The 24,329-nt window shown below is 34.5% G+C and overlaps 2 protein-coding genes and 1 pseudogene across 5 annotated transcripts; 1 reads left to right on the forward strand and 2 right to left on the reverse strand.

Annotated features, from left to right (window-relative positions):
- Nucleotides 1–1,706: 1,706 nt before the first annotated feature.
- Nucleotides 1,707–5,830, reverse strand: LOC111197822 (protein NLP2). 4 transcript variants are annotated; one of them, XM_048766627.1, is made up of 5 exons: nt 5,813–5,830; nt 3,960–4,967; nt 3,818–3,865; nt 2,774–3,737; nt 1,707–2,686 (listed from the first exon to the last, which is right to left on the reverse strand). In XM_048766627.1, the coding sequence occupies exons 2-5, from the start codon at nt 4,821–4,823 to the stop codon at nt 1,869–1,871; spliced, it is 2,694 nt and encodes an 897-aa protein (XP_048622584.1). In that variant the 5' UTR covers nt 4,824–4,967; nt 5,813–5,830; the 3' UTR covers nt 1,707–1,868. The 4 variants fall into 4 exon arrangements, with proteins under 4 accessions (XP_048622584.1, XP_048622587.1, XP_022572810.1 ...); XM_048766630.1 differs by lacking the exon at nt 5,813–5,830 and adding an exon at nt 5,693–5,713; XM_022717089.2 differs by lacking the exon at nt 5,813–5,830 and adding an exon at nt 5,387–5,646.
- Nucleotides 5,831–18,427: 12,597 nt separating this feature from the next.
- On the reverse strand, nt 18,428–20,607 carry LOC111214736 (zinc finger protein ZAT3-like). Its single transcript, XM_022717769.2, has one exon. The coding sequence runs from the start codon at nt 19,443–19,445 to the stop codon at nt 18,567–18,569; it is 879 nt and encodes a 292-aa protein (XP_022573490.1). The 5' UTR covers nt 19,446–20,607; the 3' UTR covers nt 18,428–18,566.
- Nucleotides 20,608–20,623: 16 nt separating this feature from the next.
- Nucleotides 20,624–23,847, forward strand: LOC111214356 (annotated as a pseudogene).
- The last annotated feature ends 482 nt before the right edge of the window (nt 23,848–24,329 follow it).

Consider the following 24,329-nt stretch of genomic DNA (forward strand, 5'->3'; position numbering starts at 1 on the left):
ATATAAACTAGATTAGTCGAGTCACTCATGTTGTGAGTATATTGAGTTACATATATTCTTTCAAATTCAAAATGAAGTATAATTGTATTTATTATAATTAATTCAAATAAAATCAATTTTATTTATCGTTTAAATGTGCATGTATTTTCATAATATTTATCAAATTATATGTTGATGTTTTTAAGAAAATATTATAAAATAAAGAGATTCTCAATAGGAAGTTACATACATAAGTAGGTGATACATTTTTGGAAGCTCATGACAGATATTAATATTTACAATAATTAAAATATTTTATAAATTCTAAATAACTTTATGCCTTTGATTTATTGAATGGAAACTGAAATTTATTTTAAATAGTTTTAGAAAATGAGAATTCAGATTTGTTTTGGTATTTTGATTATGATTATATTAAGTTCCACAAACATAAAAAACATAAAATTTAAAAGAAAAATTAATATTAAGAAAACAAATAACTTGGGAAATTGTCACAAATAACACATTCATAGTATCACTTTTCATGTTTACACTAACCACTTTTACAATCACTTTGAATGAAGAGTAAAAGATAATTATACTCTTAGGGTTAACTAATCTAGACTTAGGGTTTAGAGTTGAGGGGTGGGGTAGGGTTTTTAGAATGTGAAATTTAGGATTTTAATAAATATATAAATAAATACTTAAAAAATATATATAAATTTTTTAAAAAAAATTGTACATAATAATTTTCGTTTTTCAAAAAGAAATTTGAAAAAAAAATAAAAAAAAATCGAAAAAAAAATTTCAAAAAAACAATTTATAAGAAAATTCGAATTTGAAAAAGTATAATTCGAAAACATAATTTATTTTTTGATTTTTTTGATTTTTTTGATTTTTTTGATTTTTTTGATTTTTTTTTATTTTTTTTTAAATTTTTTATTTTTTTGTCTAAATAATGATTTATTATATATATAAATAACAAGGGCGTAAGAATCTTTTGCCACTTAAAGAAGAAGATATTTTTGAAATGTTTTTTTAGTAATGGTAAAAATGAAAAGTGGTACCATAAAAGTGGTAAACATGTAATTTCTCCATTAAAAAAAACCACCCACATTATAGAAAAAAACAAAACTGTATCATCAATAAAACATGAGTTATATTAAGATTTAGGCCAAATAGACATAAACCGGACTGAAAATCTTAAAAGATAAAATCAATTAAGCAAGATGTAAGTAAATGTTTCATTTAGATCTTTAGATGAGATTTTGAAAGCAAGTTAGACCTACTCAAAAAAAAATGAAAATGTAAATTCTATTATAAAAAAAATATCTCATCAGGGAAGAAAAATGAAAGAAGTTCTGTAATACTTTTTTTAGTTCTCTTTTGGCCACAGGTTGCATACAACATTTATCGACCACTAGGCAATAGCTAGTGAAGTTCCTAATTTTCACTCTTTGTAGTCTGTGTAATGGTAGCTTTAGTTCCGTATTTTTCTTGCTGCAGAAGAAAGAAAAGAGGGAAACTACATGACTAACGTTTTCATGTGTAATTATTGAGAACATTTTCAATACGACATAGTAGCAGAGCTTAGAAGAATACAGATGACGAATGATGCACCAAAAAGAAAATACATATAAGCATGTGTTCCTGGTACGCAATCGCCTTATTATACAAAAAAAAAAAAAAAAAATCTGCTAAGACGATGCAGAAAACCAGTTCACTACTACTGCTTGCAAAATGATATGATTATGATCCAGGGCACTGAAAATATGTTTACAAACCGATGCCCTAAGTCTATAAAATGGTGAGTAATATTTTGTTACTAACACACTAATAAATTAGTATAAGAATCTCCTTTGTCCTTTCAGGTAGCAACCTTTCCTTATGGCTTATAACGAAGGACCAGTACCAGTACTACCAAAAGAGCCTCTCAGCTTGAGTTGAGAAGCTTCATGAACGCTGATCTTGATCGTGCGGCTCTGTGATGATCTATAAATGTCTATACACTCCTCCAAATCCGCTTCACACGTCAGAAGAACCCACTCCTTGTCATCGTCCAAGTACTTAAGATCAAAGGTTGCAATATTATTATTATCTATGTTAAAACGCCTAGCAATCTCGTGACGCAACTCTCTGAAGCCCCAGGTCGGGAGCAAAGTAAACCGTACTTTGGCCTCACCGAACGTGGCTTTCACTTTAGAGGCGCCTCCAGCTTTCAAGCTAAGAGGATGCTGACTGAATGTTTTGTGGCTCCGTGTTCTAGAGATAGGCTTTGTTTCCTCCATGGTGTGAAGTTTCACCTCGCTGCGAGCTCTCTTCAAGATTTCTCCAGCATTTTCAGCCATCAGAGTGGTTAAGGTATTGGCAGTATTGTTAGCTTCAGTTGAGCAGCATGTGCTTGAACCAGAGCTGTGGCTACAAGAAGATGATGGTGGTGACTTTGAAGCAATCCCCTGAGCTGAAACACCGTTCTCGGTTTGAGCATTCTTGAAGTAAGTACCAGTACCAGTACCAGATACATTCTGGGAGCTTAACTCTGGGAAACTTGTGTAGAATGAATCAAGTTGGATAGAGCCTTGAACACCTTGAACAGAGTCTATAACAAGTTGGAGTTTCTTTAACGAGTGTCCCACTTTCTTGATTTTTCTGGAAGGCCATCTTGTTATCCCATGTTGTCTACATATTCTTTTCAATGTAGTTGGACAAACTGAAACAACATAAGAATGAAAATCTCATCACTGTCTGAGAAATTTATGAAAAAAAACATAATTAAATAACATGAAGTTTATCTTACCACCAATGTTCTTGGCTGCATCTTTGAGGCTTCCAGCAAAGTACTGTCTAAGAACTTCTAAACCAATTGTCTTTTCTGTTTTTGTTCTTCTCTTTTCACCTTGTCTTCTACTTCCTAACAATGATTGTCCCACACCAAAGGAAGCTGAATCAAAACTACTGTGGCCATGGCCAAGGCCAATCTGATTGTTGTTGTCCCAACCAGATGTCAGCATGAACTCTTCTTTTGGCTCTTCTTTCTGATACTCCCATGAAAGCGACACGCCTTTACCCTTCTCATTAGCCTTTATCATGTGAGAGATCCATGAGGAATCTTCTTGAGAGATCTCTTCCAAAGGAAAAGGTTCCAGAGGCAAAGGTTTCTCTGAGAAAAGTAGTTCCTCTCTAACAGGAAACACCACTTCAAGCTCTAGCTCTTTATCAATGACAAGATTCAAGCTCCTGAAATCATTCTGCAGTGTCACAGACAGTGACTTGAGCATGTCTTGTTGCGCTTCGGTGTCAAGACAAAGTTTTGGAAAGAAAAACTCCAACACAAACTCAACAGAGCCGTTGAATTTGTTTTTCAAAGGGACAGCTAAAGCTGCATGCAGACCAGAGATCTTAGCGTGGTGCGCAAGAGAGTAGTTGGTTTTGCTAAAAGTGGTTACTTCAGGGACAAAGAACAGTTTGGTTCGTCTAAATGCTTTTCCCACAATGCCTTCCCCTTGAAGAAGATGGTGCTCAGAGCACGCCACTTGGAAATGATAACTCTGTTGGTCAAGGACAAAGCAAGCTGAATCTACAGTTGAAACACACTCAGAGAAGTTCTCATCAGAGTGTCTGGATCCACCTCTGCCTTCTTGCCTAGCACACGGTGCCCATGTTAAAGCCAGAGGCAGATCATATGATCTGCAGACTGATGCCAAAAAGTTTGATACCTCAGGTAATGCAGCATGGTAGAACTGATTATACACCTGCAGAAACTGAAAACAAAGTGCATTGTTTATGTGTGTGTTAATCAAATTATTTGGTTTAGTTTAAGATGATAACATTTTTAACACACCTCACTGCTTGGAGATTTCAAGTTTTCTGAACTTCTTAGATTAACAGCCTACAAAATAAATAAAAAATACAGCAACCTCTTTAGGGCTTATACAAATACACAAACAAAACTTGTGATCCAAGTCAAGGGGCAGAGAGTAAACCTCTAGAGCTTTACAGATATTCTCAAGCTCTGGCTTGTAATTCATCTTTTGAGTTGTTCTGACAATCTCAACAACACCTAGACAAATCCCACTACCTCTTTCAAACACAGGAAGGGCTAATGATCCTCTAACATCACACTTCTGAGCTTCTTTGATGCGTGGATACTCTTCACTTCTGAAGAACCGCACATCAGGTGTCCACTCAGGTAACTTCCCAAGGAAAACACGGCCAGGGAGACCTACTGACTCCTTGGAATCCTCATCAGCCAGGAAGTTGTATGCGACTGAGGCATCTCTGTATCTTTTAAGACTCAAGTGTTTTGGGTTGAAGGAGTGTGGCTGCTCCAAAGTGGTGAGGAAGTTCTTGCCTTCTTGTTGGATTGGCACCCATATCTGTATAAGGGAGTCTTTGTCCTGAACCGCCTCGTTAAGACCCTTGATAGCTTGTACTAGTCTATCTTTCACTGATGAAGAAGGGCCTTGCCTTGTTCTTGGAGCTATCCACCATCTTTTGCCTCTCTCAGTTTCTTCAAGGAGAAACTTCTCTGCTTGTGTAGAACTCATAGCTGCAGAGTGGTCAGAAGGTACTTGATTCGTAGGTTGATCTGTGAGATCTTCAATCTTGAGAGAACCTGGTGTTATTTGAGGAAACTTTCTCTCTGTCTCATAAAGGAAAGAATTGTTGTTGTCATTCATGTTGGTGGGTGTTGTCTGCTTCAAGCTCTTACCATCTGTTGTCTCAAGCCAACATCCATCAAAGAAGAGTTCGTCCATGAAGTCCATATTTGTAGCCGTCTCAGAGAATGCGCCAAAGCTAGAATTAGGTAAGAAACCGCCATGTCCACCACCACTACCACCTTCCATATAAGAATCCTTTTTTTAACTCAATCTTGCATCCACCAGAAGCTTAACAAAACTCTTAAATTTTCAAGGACTTGTTCTTCATGAAATGGTGAGAACAAGTGTCTTTGAGTTATGGTTTCTTTCCTTGTAGTCTATATAAACTATCTGCAATCAAAAGTTGCAGAAACATGATCAAAACCACAAAAATAACAAGAGAAGAGCAGAGCATAACTCAGTATTTGTCAATTGTAAGATCAAAGGTGCATTTCAACATGTATATAATAGAGTTTAAGAGAGGTTGTGAGATCATAGAGAGGCTATAAATATATATATATATATATATATATATATATATAAGCTACAGAGAGTTGACTTGAAAACATTGTACTCCAATAACACAATGGACATGGAAACTCCAAGAGGGGCAATTATTGAGACTTTTAAAGTAAATTCAAAGAATATTTCCAGCAGAAAATAAATGCAACACAGAAGAAGATGAAAGGAAAAAAAAAGAATGAGAATCATATATTAAGAATCTGATGCTCTATGACATCAGTTTCCAAAGAACAAAATAGATTACTTACTTTTGTCAAGATAGAATTTTCAGGAAATAAAGAGAATAATTGACTTTGGGTTTCAAACACTCAGAAGAAGTAAATAAGCTGACAGAAAACAAAAGATTTTGCTCTGTTTTCAGTTAGAAAGAGGTTTGTTTGGTCTATTTTTATTGGTACACAAGCACATAACTGATAGAAAGATTCTGAGAAAAAACCAAAAAAAAAAAAGCTGTGAAAAAGTCTTTTGCTCAAGTTGATGATCTATTATCATCACCACTTCTTTCTGGACACAAGTAGGTGATGAAGGGTAATGCTAGTCTATTTTAATCTTACCATGTGGGCGTGCAGAATCTTTCCCCAAGAACAAAGTGGACCCGTTTTATAATAGCCAATAAGATCTATCTACTGTTCTTAGATTTCCACACTTAAATTTAAAAAGAAAAAAAAACCCACCTGCAGTTAAAAAGAAGAAATAAAGATCTTTTGTTTCTCTGTTTTCTTCTGCAAAAAGATGATAATAGAGATAGAGAAGAGGAAAGGAAGTTGATGTTGAGGTTTTTAAAGAGCTGAGATGTTTGTTCTCTCTTAATTATGTAGCTGGTGATCTCTTGTTTTAATATATAGTATTAATTATATATAAATATTTATGATTACGTAAGCAGGTATGTACTTTGTTCTGTTTCGTTGGTTAAACTGTGATTTCTATCAATGAAAGAGGAAGAAAGATTCTTGCATAAGACAATGTCTGTCATGTTTAACAGGTTACATTAATTATTTGACCTTCAAGATTCTTTGTTTAACTTCTCATTAAAACAATAATCCTTTTGTGACCTCAGCCCTAGTTTTAATTTTTTTTATTTGTTTGTTAATAGTTTGAAGTTTTCTTAAAATGCCACTTTGCTTAAACAATGGTTATAAAAATGCCACTTTGCATAAACAATGGTTAAATCTCTCTGAATGTCATTTATATGAATACACAAAAGATTTATTGAAGGGTGCAGATTAAAATAATTATCCAATAGTGATCATTCTCTTCTTTTATAAGATTGAATTTTGTATTGCTTTCAGTACAAAAAGGTTAAACAAAGTTATTTATATTCATTGAATTTGTAAGCTTTAATGCTTTCTGAAAGTTATTTCAATGCTTTCAAGTTTCAAATGGCATCCATGTGAGTTCGATTCATGGAAGATAATGGAATAGTTTTTGAATTATACAATGATTCGTTCACTAGCTGATTTGAATTGTTTTCAATGATAAAAGTTCACGCTGGTTAATTATTTACTAACCTCTTTTATTTTGTTTTTTTTTTGGTAAAACCCTCTTTTTTCTTTTCCTTTTACAATATAATACGTACGTTTCATCTTTCATGATAACTATAAAGTGTAATCATTGAGGAATTACTTGAGTTATTGAAGTTCAATAACCAGGTAGTATTGTTGTTAAGAAATTAAAAAAGTTCTTAGAGAATAGTACACATTTTTACATGAAATAAAATGACTACACGAGACGTGCAAAATTTAGAATTAATATACAGATATGGATCCAAGAAAGACAGAACACAATATGAAAATTCCAAATTATTACAGTGGAAGTGAAAAATTTTACCGGGTCAGTTAAACCACATAATTGCCTCCTATGTTAGAAGTTAGATCTGAAATGTATTTGTCGTCGTCGAGATGAAAGAGAGATCGTATGTTTCATTGCAAAATAATGAAATGGGTCTTCACTTTTAAACCTTATCATAATTAACGAAGGAGCTAACTCTAATTAGTGTAATAGTGTGACCAAGAAATATTTGTCCTTTCAGTAAATAATCTCATTCTCCTTAATTAATGAAATGTACATGTGAGGGTTTATATACAGACTCGACTAAAGGCATAAACCAAGCTTTAACCAGAGATGAGATGACTTATATACCGATTTATACTATACCAATATGTACAGAGTGACTCAGTTACACTATATACAATAATAGTCCCCCTCAAGATGGGACGAAGATATTAAGGAGACCCATCTTGACAAACAAACGCTGAAACGGAGCAGGGTATAGTAGTTTGGTAAACGGATCAGCAAGTTGGAGGTCTGTCCTGACATGAAGAAGCTTGAAAAGACCTACAACCAGTTTTTCTCGCATACTATAGCAGTCAATTTCAACATTCTTTGTACGTTCATGGAAGACAGTGTTGTGAACGATATGAATAGCGGCAGTGTTATCACAGAACAGCAGAGTCGGTTTGCTCAAAGTGAAACGCATCTCTTTGAGGAAGTTCGAGACCCATAACAGATCATCAGTGACAACTGAAAGGCTGCGATATTCAGCCTCAGCTGAACTCTTAGAGACGACCTGTTATTTCTTTGATTTCCAAGCAACCAAAGAAGTACCAAGGAAGATACAAAACCCAGATGTTGAACGGCGAGTGTCCTGACATGCACCCCAATCTGAATCTGCAAAAGCTTGAATTTGCATCTCGGCCTTGGATGAATAGAACAGTCCTTGTCCAACGGTACCTTTGATATAATGAAGAACCTTAAGAACGCCACGCAAATGACTCTCTCGAGGTGCAGATGAGAACTGACTAAGCTTATTGACGGCAAAGGTGATGTCTGGTCTTGTGATCTGAAGATACATCAGGCGACCAATGAGACATCGATAAGATTCAGCATCAACTAGTTCACCACCAGTTTCTTTGGATAACTTTATAGAAGGATCCATAGGTATACTGGATGGTTTACAGCCAAGTAAGCCAGTTTCATCAAGCAAATCTAACGCATACTTGCATTGACAGAGATGAATACCCGCAGAAGAACGAGCGATCTCGAGACCAAGGAAGTACTTCATAGGACCAAGGTCACGGAGTTTGAATGAAGCCTTCAGTTGCGCTTTTAAGAGGTCCACTTCAGAATCTGTATTGCTGATGATGATAATATCATCAACATATACGATGACACACAAGAACAGAGAGTCATTAATCTTGAGAAAACATGTGTGATCAGAGTATGTCTGAGTGAAGCCCAAGCGAGTCAATGTAGTGGAGAATTTTAAGAACCATTGACGTGAAGCTTGTTTGAGACCATAGAGAGATTTCTGAAGTTTACAGACTGCATTAGGAGGCAGACTGTCCCCCTTTCGCTCAGCGTATCCTGGAGGAAGCTTCATGTATATCTCCTTATCCAAATCACCATTAAGAAACGCGTTCGAAATATCAAGTTGATGAAGAGAAAAACCATGAATAGCCGACAGAGCCAGAAGGAGTTTAACCGTATTAAGTTTGACCACGGGTGAAAACGTTTCATGATAATCGATTCCTTCTTGCTGAGTGTAGCCTTTAGCTACAAGGCGGGCTTTGTAACGCTCAACACTTCCATCTGCGTTAAACTTGACTTTAAAAACCCACTTACAGCCAATAGGAGTCTTATCTGCAGGTAGAGTACATATCGTCCATGTCTCTGTTCCTTCCAAAGCATCAATTTCCGTGTCCATTGGATCATCCCAAACCAGAAGTTTCTTTGCTTCAGCATAGGTTTTGGGTTCTTTGACTTTATCAATAGCAACAAGGAAAGAAAGATGAAGTGATGAAAGTTTGCCATAAGATAGAACAGAAGAGATTTCATGAATGGTTGAGGATCCTATTGAGTTATAATAGTAATCCTGAAGATAAGCTGGCTTCTTTGATTTCCTGTGTGATGGTTGAACGAAAGATTCAGCATCATCCATGAGAGGATTTGCAGGAGGCAAATTCTCTGTAGAAGATGATGGAGAAGAAGTCTCAACATCATCAGAAGGTTTGGATATCACAGGAGAAGCAGGAGCATCAGGAAAGAAGTTATGAATATCATGAGAAGGATTTGATGTAATGAAAGGGAATAAATCCTCATGAAAAACGACATGGCGAGAGATGGAAATAGAATTGTTTTCAAGATCAAGAAGTTTATAGCCTTTAAAACCCGAAGGGTAGCCAAGAAAAGCACAAGCACGAGAACGAGGATTGAATTTATGTCTGCCCTTGGGTGATGTTGAAGCGTAACAGAGACAACCAAATGATTTAAGAAGTTGATAGTCAGGAGATTTCTTTGTTAGGACTTCAAAAGGTGTTTTGTTATCAAGAATAGGGGCAGGAATACGATTGATAAGGTGAACTGCGGTTAGAATGCAGTCACCCCAGTATGGAAGAGGGATATGAGATTGAAAAAGAAGTGAGCGAGCCACATTGAGAATGTGTTGGTGTTTGCGTTCTACAACAGAGTTCTGTTGGGGGGTTTCAGGACAAGAGTGGAAAGGAATGATGCCTTTTGATTTATAAAAGGATGTGAAGTTGAGTTCTGGTGCATTATCGGATCTAACCCCCTTAACTTTCCTATTAAACTGAGTTTCTACCATAGTAACAAAAGTAGGATTGACACTAAGGGCATCTGATTTGATTTTCATAAGATATACCCAAGTGGCTCGGGAAGCATCATCAACTATGGTTAGAAAATATTTGAAACCATCATGGGTGGGAGTGGAAAAAGGACCCCATGTGTCTATATGAATGAGATCGAAAGGTTCAGAACTGATGTTGTTTTTAGAAATGAATGGAAGATGTTTTTGTTTTGACAAATGACATATATGACAATGATCGAGATTTTTATTTGATGTTTTTGAATGAGGTAAAACAGACTGCATAGAGGTGAGTTTAGACAATGATGGGTGACCTAAACTCTTATGCCAAATATCAAGACTAACAACAGACGCAATGATAGACTTAGAATTGTAAACGATGTTACCTGGGTATGAAACTGACTCGATGTCGAGGAAGTAAAGATTTGCAATAGCTCTACCCATCCCAATCATTAATCCCTGTGTATGAGCCTGAATGCCACAAGAAGTTTCATCAAACCAAACATGACAATGTAACTGTTTAGTTAGGCAACTAACACTAAGGAGATTGAACTTAAACTGGGGAATATAAAGGACATCGTGTAAAATAAGGTATCTACCCAAGTGAATATCCCCTAAACCGACAATGTTAACCAGAACTCCATTAGGGAGAGTAACATTTGTGTGGGGTAAGGTTTTAAAGTTTTGAAAAGAAGAGAGTTGATGAGAAATATGGTTGTTCGCTCCTGAATCAATCACCCAAGCTTTGATAGCATTGATGTTGCTATTCAATGTGCAGACATAAGGTTAATTGGTTCCAGTAAATGAACAGAAGATCGAGGGAAGAGATTTACCGGAAATGGGACAAGTGTTTGATGAAGAAGGAATGGAAACTGAAACAGAGTGAACTTCTGGAATGGGATTTTCTGCTGGAGTTTGGAGTTTGCTGCTGAGGAAGGAGACCAGTTGCTATATCTGCTCAGGAGAAAGATCAGTTGCAGACGCTTCAGTGATTGCTGCATTCGCAGATATAGGAGCAGATCCAGCTTTATAATTCCTCTGATTGGGTTTGAAACTGGTAGGATAGCCATACTTCTTGTAGCACTTATCAATCACATGACCCACGCGATGACAATGAGTACAGTAAGGACGATCCTTGCGAATATAGCCACCAGAATGACCATTACCAGCGGATTGATGACCACTCTGAGTGCTGCTTGAGTAAGTACCACCAGACTGATTGTCTCTCTGATGTTGAGAGATCTGAAAGGCAGCAGCAGTGAGCTCTGTTGAAGTAGAGTGAGCATCTCTTTGGTTGTCTTCTTGATCTAGGATATTGTAAACCTCAGAGAGAGAAGGAAGACTCTTCTTCATGAGAATGCGACTGCGAATGTTCTCATAACTCTCATTGAGTCCCATAAGGAAATCAATGACGCGATTTGTTTCCTTCTCAGCCAAGAGTTCTTCAACAGATGTACCAGGCGGTTGAACATTGATGAGCTCTTCCGAAAGTGCCTGAGTCTTAGTGTGATACGAGGATAGATCGAGACTGCCTTGACGAAGGGAATGAATCTGATGACGCAGCTTGTAGAGACGAGGAAGGTTGGATTTGTGAAATCGAGTGTGAAGATCCTTCCAAATGTCAGAAGCATGCTTAATGTAAAGAATACTCGTATAGATCTTCTTGGAAACGCTATTCAACAGCCAGGACTTGATCATACTGTTACATCGGCACCAGATTTTGAAATACTGATCTTCCTCAGGCGGTTTCACGATAGATCCATCCAAGAAACCTAGCTTATTCTTTGCTTCTAAGCTATTAGTCATAGCAACAAGCCAAATTCCATAGTTATCTCCATCTAATGGTTCCGATACCAAAACTAGTCCTGGATGATCTGAGTTATGGAGATAAAATGGAGAGTGAACGTTATCAGGACTGTTTGAGCGATCAGATGAATGATTGGAACCAGATCGACGAGCTCCGAGTGAAGCTCCTCCACTAGTGACATGATTCGGCGAATCGTTGAGATTTGGAGTTCGATTAGCCTGAGAAGTGTCACCATGAAGAGGAGGAGACGTAGGAGAAGCTGAATCTGGTGATTGAGGAGGGACGGAACGATACTTCGACTTGCAACCGCGTTTTCCCATTGATAATCGATCCACGGAGTAATCGCACAGGAAAATTGATAATCGGAGCAACGAAGATGATGATGAATGATGAGATGATAGGCGGAAGAGATAGAATGATGAGAGGCGGAAGCGATAAGATGATGAATGCGATGATCCGAGAAAACGAAGATGAATTTTCTCGAGAATGTGTTTTCTCGGGAAAGTTTGTTAGAAGAAAAAGATATTTTGCTCTGATACCATTTCAGTAAATAATCTCATTCTCCTTAATTAATGAAATGTACATGTGAGGGTTTATATACAGACTCGACTAAAGGCATAAACCAAGCCTTAACCAGAGATGAGATGACTTATATACCGGTTTATACTATACCAATATGTACAGAGTGACTCAGTTACACTATATACAATAATATGTCCCAAAAAAAAGTGTGACCAAGAAATCATTAGAAATATTGTGTATTTAGTTAGTAATCAAACACAAAATTCTATATATGAATAAAAATCTTTTTTGATCATTTGACAACAAAGTAGCTTCTCTAAAAAGATGCTTTTAACTCTATATGCAACTTGTGATAACAAATCAATCTCTATTCTGAATATGTTTTAACTAGTAAATCAAAGTTTAGAAAAAAACTCTAATAAATCAACAATGTTGGTATACGCTTTGGGTATTATAATGTACATCTACGTTCTCCCTGCGACTTCAAGATGTACTTTGAGAAGTTCAATATTAGGAAATATATCGACCCAAGTCCAACTATACGGCAAATCCATCATCCAATTCGGTCTTATTTATACACATGTTCTTATCAATTTATTAATTTGAAAAGGGAAAATTCCTTAAAAATACACGGACTAATTTTTATTTGCTAATAAAATACACTAACTATTTTGGATCCCCGTTTAATACACAAACTAATTTCTGTTGTCTATTAAATACACAAACTTTTGAAATTCGCAGGTTTTACACATTGTTTTAGACGGCGTTAACTACGTTTAACAGAAATGAAGACGATGTTAATGTTTAATTAAACATGTGTCTAATTTATGAAAAAACAATTCCTTAAAAATACATGAACTAATTTTCATTTGTTAATAAAATACACAAACTATTTTGGATCCCCATTTAATACACGAACTAATTTTTGTTTCCTATTTAATACACAAACTTTTAAAATTTGTAGATTTTACACATCGATTTAAACGATGCCAACTACATTTAACAGAAATGACTTTAGTTTTAACTAAATGTATGGTTAAAATGTGAAAAGCACGCTCACCCTCAACCAAAACCTCTCGAATCGATTGATACTTATATTCAAGCTAGCTTCAATTCAAGTTTGACACCCTAATCTATTCCAACCTCTTTTACTCATCAAACTCTGTTCCTTTTCTTATTCTTCGCTTTGATTTCATTTTATATTGCTTCAAAGTGGAGTTAATTTCCATGTCATGAAAAATGACGAAGAAAACTAGGTAATTTTAAACGAGTTTCTGATTTTGGAATTAGTTTTCGATTCTTGTTTTTCGTCAATCAAGGTTAATTTACACTATGTAAGTGTTATGAAGAAGAAAACTACCAATATAATCTATCAGAAGGATTTTTAAAGAATTTGTCTTTCGCAGTTTAACCACATGTTTAACTAAACACTAACATCTACTTCACTTTTGTTAAACATAGTTGACATCCACTAAATCATGTTAAATATAGTTGACGTCGTCTAAATCGATGTGTAAAATCTGAAAATTTTAAAAGCTTGTGTATTAAATGAGAAGCAAAAATTAGTTCGTGTATTAAATGGGGATCCAAAATAGTTCGTGTATTTTATTAACAAATGAAAATTAGTTCATGTATTTTATTAACAAATAAAAATTAGTTCGTGTATTTTTAAGGAATTTTCTTTTCATATTAAGCACATGTTTAATTATACATTAACGTTTTTTTTTTTTTTTTGATTAACCTGGGGGTATCCCAGGCCCATGGAGAGGCCCAGACTAATTCCCAAGGGGAGGTGCAGCCCACGAATAGACCCTCTCTCCGGGTATTCAAATGGACCCTAAAGCATGGGCCCATATCCGTGTTGGGTGACCAGGATAATTGTGACTTAGTTTCGCGCAGCAGGTGGATCGAACCTGAAACATGTTGGTGTCTCAGCCCCGTCTCCTTACCACTCGACCACAATCACCCGGTCATATTTATACACTAACGTTGTCTTCACCTCCGTTAAATATAGATAACGCCATCTAAAACTATGTGTAAAACTTGCGAATTTCGAAAGTTTGTGTATTTAATAGGCAACGGAAATTAATTCGTGTATTAAACGGGGAGTCAAAATAGTTTGTGTATTTTATTAGCAAATGAAAATTAGACAGTGTATTTTTAAGGAATTTTTCCATTTGAAAATCACACATTAGAGAATGATGAATGTGTATTATTATAAGATAATCTCCAAAGAGCCAGGCTTTGGGAGTGGAGAAAGATGGGTTAAGTTAAGCCACTTTGTTCCAAAAAGTCAGGATCAAACGGCTCTCAGTGATCTGATGAGCCATGGTCCCTTCCTCTGATCCCCGACTCGCCGCATCCAAGACCTGACTTAATAAAAATGGTCATTTATAACTATAGCCCTTTTTTTTAACTATAGTCTCTTACTATAATCTCCATCAGTTTCTTTACTTCTAAATATTTAGTCAGATGGAATCCTTGTGTTTATAATAACTTATAAGTTCTCTCGTATATACATACAAATTAATTGACTAATTATAAGAAATATATAGTCGTGCACGAAACCTCTCTCTAATTTTATCTATAAAACAAAATAGCACCAAAATATTACTGGAATTATTTGGCTGAATCCGGCAGGCCCAACACATGTCGCTTTTCTGGAAACACTAGTTTCGCACCTTAATTACATGATTTTAACCTCCTTATTAGTTAAGAGTCTTAGATGAAATACTTTCATATTATAACAAAAAATATCAATATCATATCAACGCCAGTAGTTGTACTAGGTAAGGAATCCGTGCGATATCGCACGGATACTCATTTTATAAAAGTTATATTTCATATTTTTATAAAATAACATTTTATAAATATTTTATAATAACAATTTGATGTTTCTTATTTTTGAAAATGGGTTGGTTAGGTGTAAAGTCTGGACTAAAATATAAGTTAATCCCTCTCAAGAATTCACTTAATATGATTTGATTAGTCTTGTTAATTATGGGTTCAAATTATACTATGTTTTATCTTTAACAAGTCACAATGACGTGCTTCCCACATAATCAAATCTAGTTATATATATACAGTACACTAAAAATACATATATATCTAACCATATATATGTTTTAAACTTGTACTGACAGGTTTCTAATATCACCTTGATTACTTTTATTCATTTCGGATCGGGATGTATTAATTAGTAAGTTACAATTTAAAATAAAACAACATCGTATTGCAGAATCAGCAAGCATAAGCAATCGGAGATCGTCAAATTCATTTAAAATATATATTTGTTGGATATCTTCCTGACATTTTCTTATGACTTCACCCCAATAAATGTTTATAAATCATGTTGCAAAGTCAGCAAGCATCAGCATAATGAGCCTTCTATATACTTTAATCAGTAAACAAGATTATGTATATTGTGGGATATCTCAAAATAATATCTTTTGAATACTTGAACAAACAAATGTATATTTAAAGTCAAATCGTAGGAAGTTCGAACTTCTGAAGTCACTGCTATACATTCATGCATGTCAAATTATTCAATACTAAATAAATATAATAATCTGATATATTTGCCGAGTTCGTCTGTTTAAACTAACTTTGAGCATGTTGGAAAAAATGAAACTTAAGTTGAGCATACTTCACCATTTTTCTGATGCAAAGAACGTGTAAGGAGATAAATCGGTCAACTTCATATCTTACGTCAGCCTTCATATCTAACATTTCTAAACATACATAAACAAAGCAACAACATATTTAAAATATTATGATGCAGATGTTATTAATATTTTTTTTTTGTCAGCATATTGCAGATTTAGACAAGAAAATGAATACTTGAACAGTTTTAAAATATTTATCTCACTCGCTGTGATTTACGGAAGCAGGCCCGTCCCTCTACTAAGGCACATGAAGCATTAGTTTTAGGCCACATAATATAAAGTAAATTATAGGCCACAATTTATGAAGTTGTTTGTAGATGAAATGGTTAAACAAGTGAATTATAACTTCTATATATGGGGTTCGAATATTACTACTACCATTGTTTTTAATAATTTTAGATAAAACTTACATTAGAAAACCATATTTTCTGATAAGCTTTAGGCCACGTAAAAGTTTGGGACGGCACTGTACGGAAGCCAGAAGAATAAATCAAGAGCTATATATATGGAGTTTTCGTTTCGTTTTCATGATATTGCATTTTACATATATTATTCTAATAGAAAATCTTAGAAGAGGATTCTTTTTGTTGTTTTTGATGCATTCATATACTAACAGACATCGTTGTAAACGATAACTATTGTTATAAAAAGAGTCAGTAGTTGAATATTCACGAAGGTTGTGTGTCGCACTAGTTTGCAAAAGTTTGAAGGACAACTGATTATATGATTGTTTAATAAAGTCGAGAAGATTAATTGAAAAAAACTGTCTCGGATTAGGGTTCGTGCTTGTTGTAAGTAGTTCCGCGTGCTTACCTATAATGCATCTGAATCTTCAGATTATTAATATATAGTTTTTTAAGATTCAATCTTCATTATATAATGTTAAAGCTAGCTGGTTATCTTGGATAAGATATATATAACACTAAGATTCATTAGCGGAATAAGATCTAAATCTAATCGATATATTATTGTAGGAGGAGATCGTGGTGAGTTTGAGATCAGGTCAAACAACGAAACTTGGCAAGAATCACACCCAAAAAAAATTAATTTGTAAAATTAATTAGTTCCATAAGTTAGGTTTAATTTTATCAAACGGCTCAAAGTGCTTCTGAAAGAACCCTATGTTACTATTGGTTAGCTATACATTTGAGAGCTTCTTTTACAGCTTGGATTTTCCAGTTTTTTACTCCATATAAGTTTTGTGATAAATACAAAAAAGATCCCAGCATATATCGATTTTCAGTGTATTAAAGTATTCTTTTGTTAATCTAATATATTAAAACAGAAGTCATGACTTCCTTTCATGTGTGATTTTTTTAGTTTGGACCATTCTTAGAAAATATCATATTTTATATCTTAAGTTTATTATTATATCTTTTAATACCTTTATCTTTTTATTTGAAATACAAATGAATATATTTAAAATCTCTAACAAAATCTTTTTAAAATCTTCTTAGAATCTTTTTTAATTTACTTTCAAAAATGAGTTAGTTTTAATTTAAATTATCATAAAATATAATTAGAAATAAAATTGAATATAGTTTTGGTTTATATACGAAAATTTAAATAAAATAAAATTAATTAATTTCAAAAATACATTTACTAATAACTTTTAAATATTTTGTTAGAAATAAATATTTATTTCTATTTTATTTTTCTCAAATTTGTTTTCTAATAAAATAAAAATCATGATTTTTTGATGAGTGATATTTTTATTTGGACCATCATTTAAATTTTATATTAAATGTATATCACTAATGCTAATATATATAATATTTTTACTACTTTAATCATAATATCTTTTTATATCTTTTAATTTTAAAAAAAAATTAAAATTCTAACAAATCTCTTGAAAAAGATTATAATAAGATCTTAATTGTCATAAATTGAATATACATATTTTCAACTAATTTTGTAATTAGTAATGAAATGTTATTAAAAGAATAAAATTATATCATATTTTATCAATTTTATAATAATATCTATCATTTTAAAATAAAATTTTATATTGAACAAAATATGATAAAATTATATTAAATTGATAAGTTAACATATTTTATTTTCATAAATATAAAATATTTATGCTAAAAATATATTATGTTGGTAGAATGGGTTAATATTAGTAAACTATATAATACATGTATAAAAATTTAATATATCTCAAACTTTTTAATATACAGTAATTTATTATATAAAATTAATAAACATTAAAAAATTACAAAAAAAATCTAGCGATTTGAGTTACGGATCATGATTATAATAAATTAAATACAAATTTTTTTCATATATATTGTTTTATGCATTAAAATATTTAGTTTAGCAATCAAATGTAAATTTAATAGGACAAATATATAATAAGCAACATATATATGTGATGATTTTAATTTACAGCATGAAACTATAAAATTATTATATTTGGCATAATTATACAAATATTTAAATATGTGAGTAACATTAAAAATATATAATAATTATGTAAAACAAATGCTGTCAAAAAAAATGTAAAACAAATATATATATAAATGTGAAAATATATACCCGCACGGTTGTGCGGGTGGAAATCTAGTTAGGATTTTATTTTGCGTTGTAGTACGTTTTTCTTGTAACTTTTCCTGTATATTGTAGTAATTAATTTTCTAATTAATACACTGAAAACCGGAATTGAAGTATTGAACATTTCATTATTAAGCATATATATATGAGAATACACAAAACACACCAATATCCTAGCGACATACATTATCCAGATCATCAAATCACAACATTAACAACATTATCCTATATATATACTAGAAGCCAACATCCAACATGTAACTATAATTATATTCTACTAATTAAAGCCCTAACCTAAGATCTAATGAACACCCTGTTGTGTCCGAAGTAGAAATATCCTGTATTGTTGCAGGAACATTCAGATCGAACGCACCACCGACCATCGTCTCCTCTTCTTTCTCCCAGTGACATCTCATGTGACCTCCTAACGCCTGGCCACTGGAGAATACTCTAAAACATATATTACACTTATGATTCCCCATAAACGTAACGATCTTACCCTGGTGATCTTGATCACTAGGAGTAGTCAGTGGAGTAGTAGTAACCGTCATAGGATCATCAGCCACGTTCGTGATAGCGAAGCATCCTTTAACGTTCTTGTGACTAGCTCTATGTCCTCCTAAAGCCTGATGTGATCCAAACACTTTCTTGCAACCTCCACACTCGAACCGCTCACCACTACTTGATGATGACGGTGTGGAATTAGCCAGCATTAAGAGATAAGAAGCGACTTCATGATCTTCCTCGGTCATAAGGGAGACCCAATTTGGTGATCTCTGGTTCTGGTTTGAAAATGAAGCCGGGGTGGGGCCACGGTGGTTAGGAGGAGGGTTGATGCCACGCCATTGACGCTCAGGGTGACATCTCATGTGACCAAAGAGAGCTTTCCATGACCAAAACGTTTTGCCACATTCGGTACATGGACGTGTGATTTTGGGGGCATTAGGGTCTGGCTTTCTAGGGTATTTTGGTTTTGGTTTTGGTGAAGAACTAGAGGGTAATGCAACCGTTTTGGTGCGTTTCTTTCTAGGGCTCTGATCGTAACTTGGAGATAAAGCAAGTTGGAGATTCGGAGTACGGTAGAAAGGGATGATTGCGTTGGAAGTAGGGTTAAGTGGAGTGTGAAAATTGGGATCAGAATCGGAATTATTGGTGGTCATTGTGATCACATAGAGAAAGTGGTGAAGAAAAGAGAAAAAGGATGAAAGTTGGAGAAAGGGTTGCTTAAGTAGAAGGAGACGGTTACGTGGGGAGGAAGTTATGGAGGGACAGGGAGACAGTTTACTTCAGTTGAGGAACAGAGCGGTTTACTTTGTAGTTTGAAACCACGTTGTCGAGTTTTTTGTTTGTTGGGCCAACTTTATGGGCCTTCTAATCCGAATTCTCCATCGGTATAATTACGAATTAAAACTTGGTTTGATTTGCTGGTTTAGTTCGTTTTTTTTTGTCATCGGTTTAGTTTGGTTTATATTTACATTCTTAGCAATAATTGAACCGGAACTCAGTTATCTCCGGTTGGGTTTGGCTTTTCTCTAGGTTAGTGATTACTGTGATTAGTCTTAACTACTTTGAAAAACAATATTTTCCTAAATATTAATCTAGGATTACTACATAGTTTGCATGGTTAAACACAAAAAGGTTAACATATCTTCTCTTTCTCAAAAAAAAATAGATATGGTTCAAGTAACTAAATAAGAAGCAGCAGATGTCATGTCCACATTCAACACATATATAAATACTTTTCTTAACTATTAATCCCATTGACTTGAACCGGCGTCGTGGACTCAGTGTGTTGACCATTAATAAAGACTTGGCTTTGTCAATGATCATCAACTTATACAATCCGAATATTCAAGACTTGTCAAAAGAAAAGAATGTTCTCTCATCTAAACTCCTCTACCAAAAGACTTTAGTAGGAAAAAAGACTAAGAGAGGAAGTGGTTTATTAATAATCCAAAGAGTAAGAAGGTACGAGGAAACCGCTTATGGTAAAAAAAAAGTAGCTGTGAGCACTCAAAACAGTCTAATTAAAGAACTTTCTTCCCATAATCGGCGCTGTAAGATAAACAAAACACACTTTTATCCAACGAATGTAATTGTCCGACCAGTCTCTCACCAAACATAAATCCAAAAAATCTATTTTTTATTCTTGGGATTCGAATAAAATTTGTTATACTACTATATAGTATTAAACCGAGAGCAGCTTTCCTTTGGTGGAAATAACATTAAATAAATATTGTAGCCTTTCCTCTCCTCTTCTTGTTCCACTTTCTTTTGTCTCTCATATTCATTCCAAGTCAACTTCTCTGTCACCCTTCTCTGATTAGTACTGGTAAGTTGTAACTAGATCCTCTTTTTGGTTTATTTCATTCCTTTGATTCTGATTCCTTTGTAAGTAAAACTCAGATTTCACTTTTTGGTAGCTCATGTGGTTTGTCCTTTTTGACTCTCTCTTCTTTCTAATGGTTGATCTAATGTGAGGGTTTGTGTCTTTCTTCCTTGTGAGTTTTAAAGTTGGTTACTTTACTCTCTATAATAAGCTTCTTTGATTTGGTCTGAACTGTTAGTTGAATAAAGTAACATAAAGTGAAAGTTGATGTACTTTTAAATGCTTGATCTGATTGGTTCTGTGATTTTTCTTCTTTAAAGTTTGTTACTTTCTTGTTTTTTTGCTTCTTGGGTTTGGTCTGTTTCTAGAGGGTTTCTAATATCTATTTGAACAGTTAGTTGGATGAAGAAGAGAGAGTGAAATTTAGTATCTTTTCCACTGTTTATGGGCAATTCATGCCGTGGATCTTTCAAGGACAAACTCTTCCAGACCAATAACAGTAGTAGCAAGCTTGAAGACAACTCAAAACCTCTAACAACGTCACTTCAAACCGCTCTAGTTCCACCAACACTGAAGAGTTCTCTTCCAAGAAAGACAGCAAAAACTCACCTCGTGTGATTCCATCAAAAGAACCAATCATGAGACGCAACATGGACAACCAAGCTTACTACGTTCTCGGTCACAAAACCCTAAACATCCGCGACCTCTACACTCTCAGCCGCAAGCTAGGACAAGGCCAGTTTGGCACAACCTATCTCTGCACAGAACTCGCCACCGGCGTCGACTACGCTTGCAAGTCAATCTCCAAGAGGAAACTCATCTCCAAAGAAGACGTTGAGGACGCCAGAAGGGAGATTCAGATCATGCACCACTTAGCTGGTCACGGCAACATCGTGACGATCAAAGGAGCTTATGAGGACTCTTTGTATGTCCACATTGTGATGGAGCTTTGCGCTGGAGGGGAACTGTTTGATAGGATTATTCAGAGAGGGCATTATAGTGAGAGGAAAGCTGCTGAGCTAACTAAGATCATTGTGGGAGTTGTTGAAGCTTGTCATTCTCTTGGTGTTATGCATAGAGACTTGAAGCCTGAGAATTTCTTGTTGGTTAATAAGGATGATGATTTTTCTCTCAAGGCTATTGACTTTGGTCTTTCTGTCTTTTTCAAACCAGGCAAAAACTGTCTGAAAAGCTTTAGTTGTTCTAAAAATCGGTCTAGGCAGCTACTAAGTGGTAATTAGAGTCTAAACGAAACGATTTTTCTTGAATGATTTTGTTAAAAAAAAATTGGCCTAAACGTTCAAAAGAACAGTTTAGAAGTCCGCCTAATCAATAATCTCCTATAAAACGTCTAATTATCGCCTATGGATTTCTTGAATGTTGTTTTTTTATTAAAAAAATTTGATCTAGGTGATCAAAATATCAGTTTAGAAACCCGTCTAATCAAATAATCTCCTATAAAACGCCTATGGATTTCTTGATTGATTTTTTTAAGAAAAACTATCAGTCTAGGTGATCAAAAGATTGGTTTAGACGTCTGCCTAATCAATAATCTCCTTTTTTTATCAATCAATAGTCTCCTATAAAATGTCTAACCACCGCCTACATTTCTTGAATGATTTTTTTTTTCAAAAAGAAAACCGGTGTAGATGCCCGCCTAATCAATAATCTCCTATAAAACGACCTAATTACTGCCTACGAAATTTCTTGAATATTGATTTGGTTGGTTTTGATGTTCTTGTGAGTTTCAGGCAGATATTTACTGATGTTGTTGGGAGTCCATATTATGTTGCTCCTGAGGTTTTACTCAAACGCTATGGCCTAAAGCTGATGTGTGGACTGCTGGTGTTATACTGTATATATTGCTAAGCGGAGTTCCACCGTTTTGGGCAGGTACTTGTGTTTACCATGTAAGGTAACCTTCTAGAAAGTCTTGAGTCACCTGAAAATGTGTTTTGTTTTTGTCTTATTTTTGTTGTGGAAACAGAAACTCAGAAAGGGATATTTGATGTTGTGTTGAAGGGATACATTGACTTTGATTCAGACCCTTGGCATGTGATATCAGACAGTGCTAAAGACTTGATCCGCATAATGTTATCCTCTAAGCCTGCAGAGTGCTTAACAGCTCATGAAGTCTTGCATATGTCTCCACATTAAAGTAATGGTTACATTTTAGCAACAAGCACTAGGTTTACATCTACTTGTTTGCAGGTCATCCTTGGATCTGTGAGAACGGTGTTGCACCAGATAGACCACTTGATCCAGATGTGTTGTCTAGGCTCAAGTAGTTTTCTGCGATGAATAAACTAAAGAAGATGGCTCTGAAGGTGATAGCAGAGAGTCTCTGAGGAAGAGATTGCTGGTTTAAGAGAAATGTTTCAAGCAATGGATACTGAAAACAGCGGTGCAATCACATTTGATGAACTCAAAGCTGGTCTGAGGAAATATGGATCTACTTTGAAAGACACAAAGATCCATGATCTCATGGAAGCGGTACACATCTAATCTTATTTGGTTAAATGAATCTTTGTCTGTGTTTAATGCTGAGCTTTTGTGTTGACAGGCTGATGTGGACAACAGTGGGACGATTGATTACAGTGAGTTCATTGCAGCGACCATCCATCTCAACAAACTAGAGAGGGAAGAACATCTTGTAGCTGCGTTTCAGTACTTTGACAAAGACGGAAGTGGCTACATAACGATAGACGAGCTGCAACAAGCGTGTGTTGAACATAGTATGACTGATGTTTTCCTTGAAGACATCATCAAAGAAGTTGATCAGAACAATGTAAGCTTATTATATTATCATGTCTGAAGGTGTATTGGGATGATGAGAAAGTTTCTGAGTATATTTTGTTTTGTATCTTATAGGATGGACAGATTGATTATGGTGAGTTTGTGGAGATGATGCAAAAGGGAAACACTGGTGTTGGAAGAAGGACGATGAGGAATAGTCTGAACATTAGCATGAGAGACGCTTAACACTTGTTCATGGGATCAACAATCTCAATGCTCACCACATAGAAGTAGCCTTGGGGTTTTTTTATTTACCTTCTTTGTCATTGTTTGTATGTTTGTTTGTTATGAGTTAGTGAGCTTTGTTTATCTTCTTCCTTTGTTCAATGTTTTTTACAAAAACAAAAAATTGTCATCAATGTTGTGTGTTTTCTAAACATTTTTTTTTACTTTTGAAAAGCTCTTCTTGTTTCTAGAGGAGCATGACCTTTCATATACATCACAGACTACACAACCTGAATTAAATAAAATATATATAATAAGGTATGTAAATACCAATGGCGTTTGATGAGCTAGCAAATCTCAATCATGTAATCAAAGTTGCCTTTTCTAAGTATGTGTCCTTTTAAAAATCTCAAATAAAACCCAAAACTCAAGACTGTTCACAACAAATCATACATTAGCAACGGTCTGTAATTTGGAACATTATTTACCAAAACCATTTTATATGTTATACGAACATATTCACATGCTTTGTAACGCCGCAACCTTTAACATAATTTGTTTGATCAATTTAATGTTTGGTGTCATTCCTTTTGACAATTTCCAATCAACACATTCTTTACCTAAACCGTTCATTGTTACTCAAGTCAAATTTTAGCAAACATCGTATAACCATAATCGATAAATAGTTTAAAACAGAAAACAATAAATAATAATACGCCACCGACGATATTGCATTTACCGACAAATGTTATGT

This window comes from Brassica napus, chromosome A3 (assembly GCF_020379485.1).
Source record: "Brassica napus cultivar Da-Ae chromosome A3, Da-Ae, whole genome shotgun sequence".
Lineage (NCBI taxonomy): Eukaryota > Viridiplantae > Streptophyta > Magnoliopsida > Brassicales > Brassicaceae > Brassica > Brassica napus.

Coding starts and splice junctions, on each gene's coding strand:
- LOC111214736 (XM_022717769.2), bottom strand. CDS start 19,445: ATGACCACCAATAATTCCGATTCTGATCCCAATTTTCACACTCCACTT.
- LOC111197822 (XM_048766627.1), bottom strand. CDS start 4,823: ATGGAAGGTGGTAGTGGTGGTGGACATGGCGGTTTCTTACCTAATTCT. Junction 3,866..3,959: donor ATATCTGTAAAGCTCTAGAG/GTTTACTCTCTG, acceptor TTTATTTTGTAG/GCTGTTAATCTAAGAAGTTC. Junction 3,738..3,817: donor TGAAATCTCCAAGCAGTGAG/GTGTGTTAAAAA, acceptor CTTTGTTTTCAG/TTTCTGCAGGTGTATAATCA.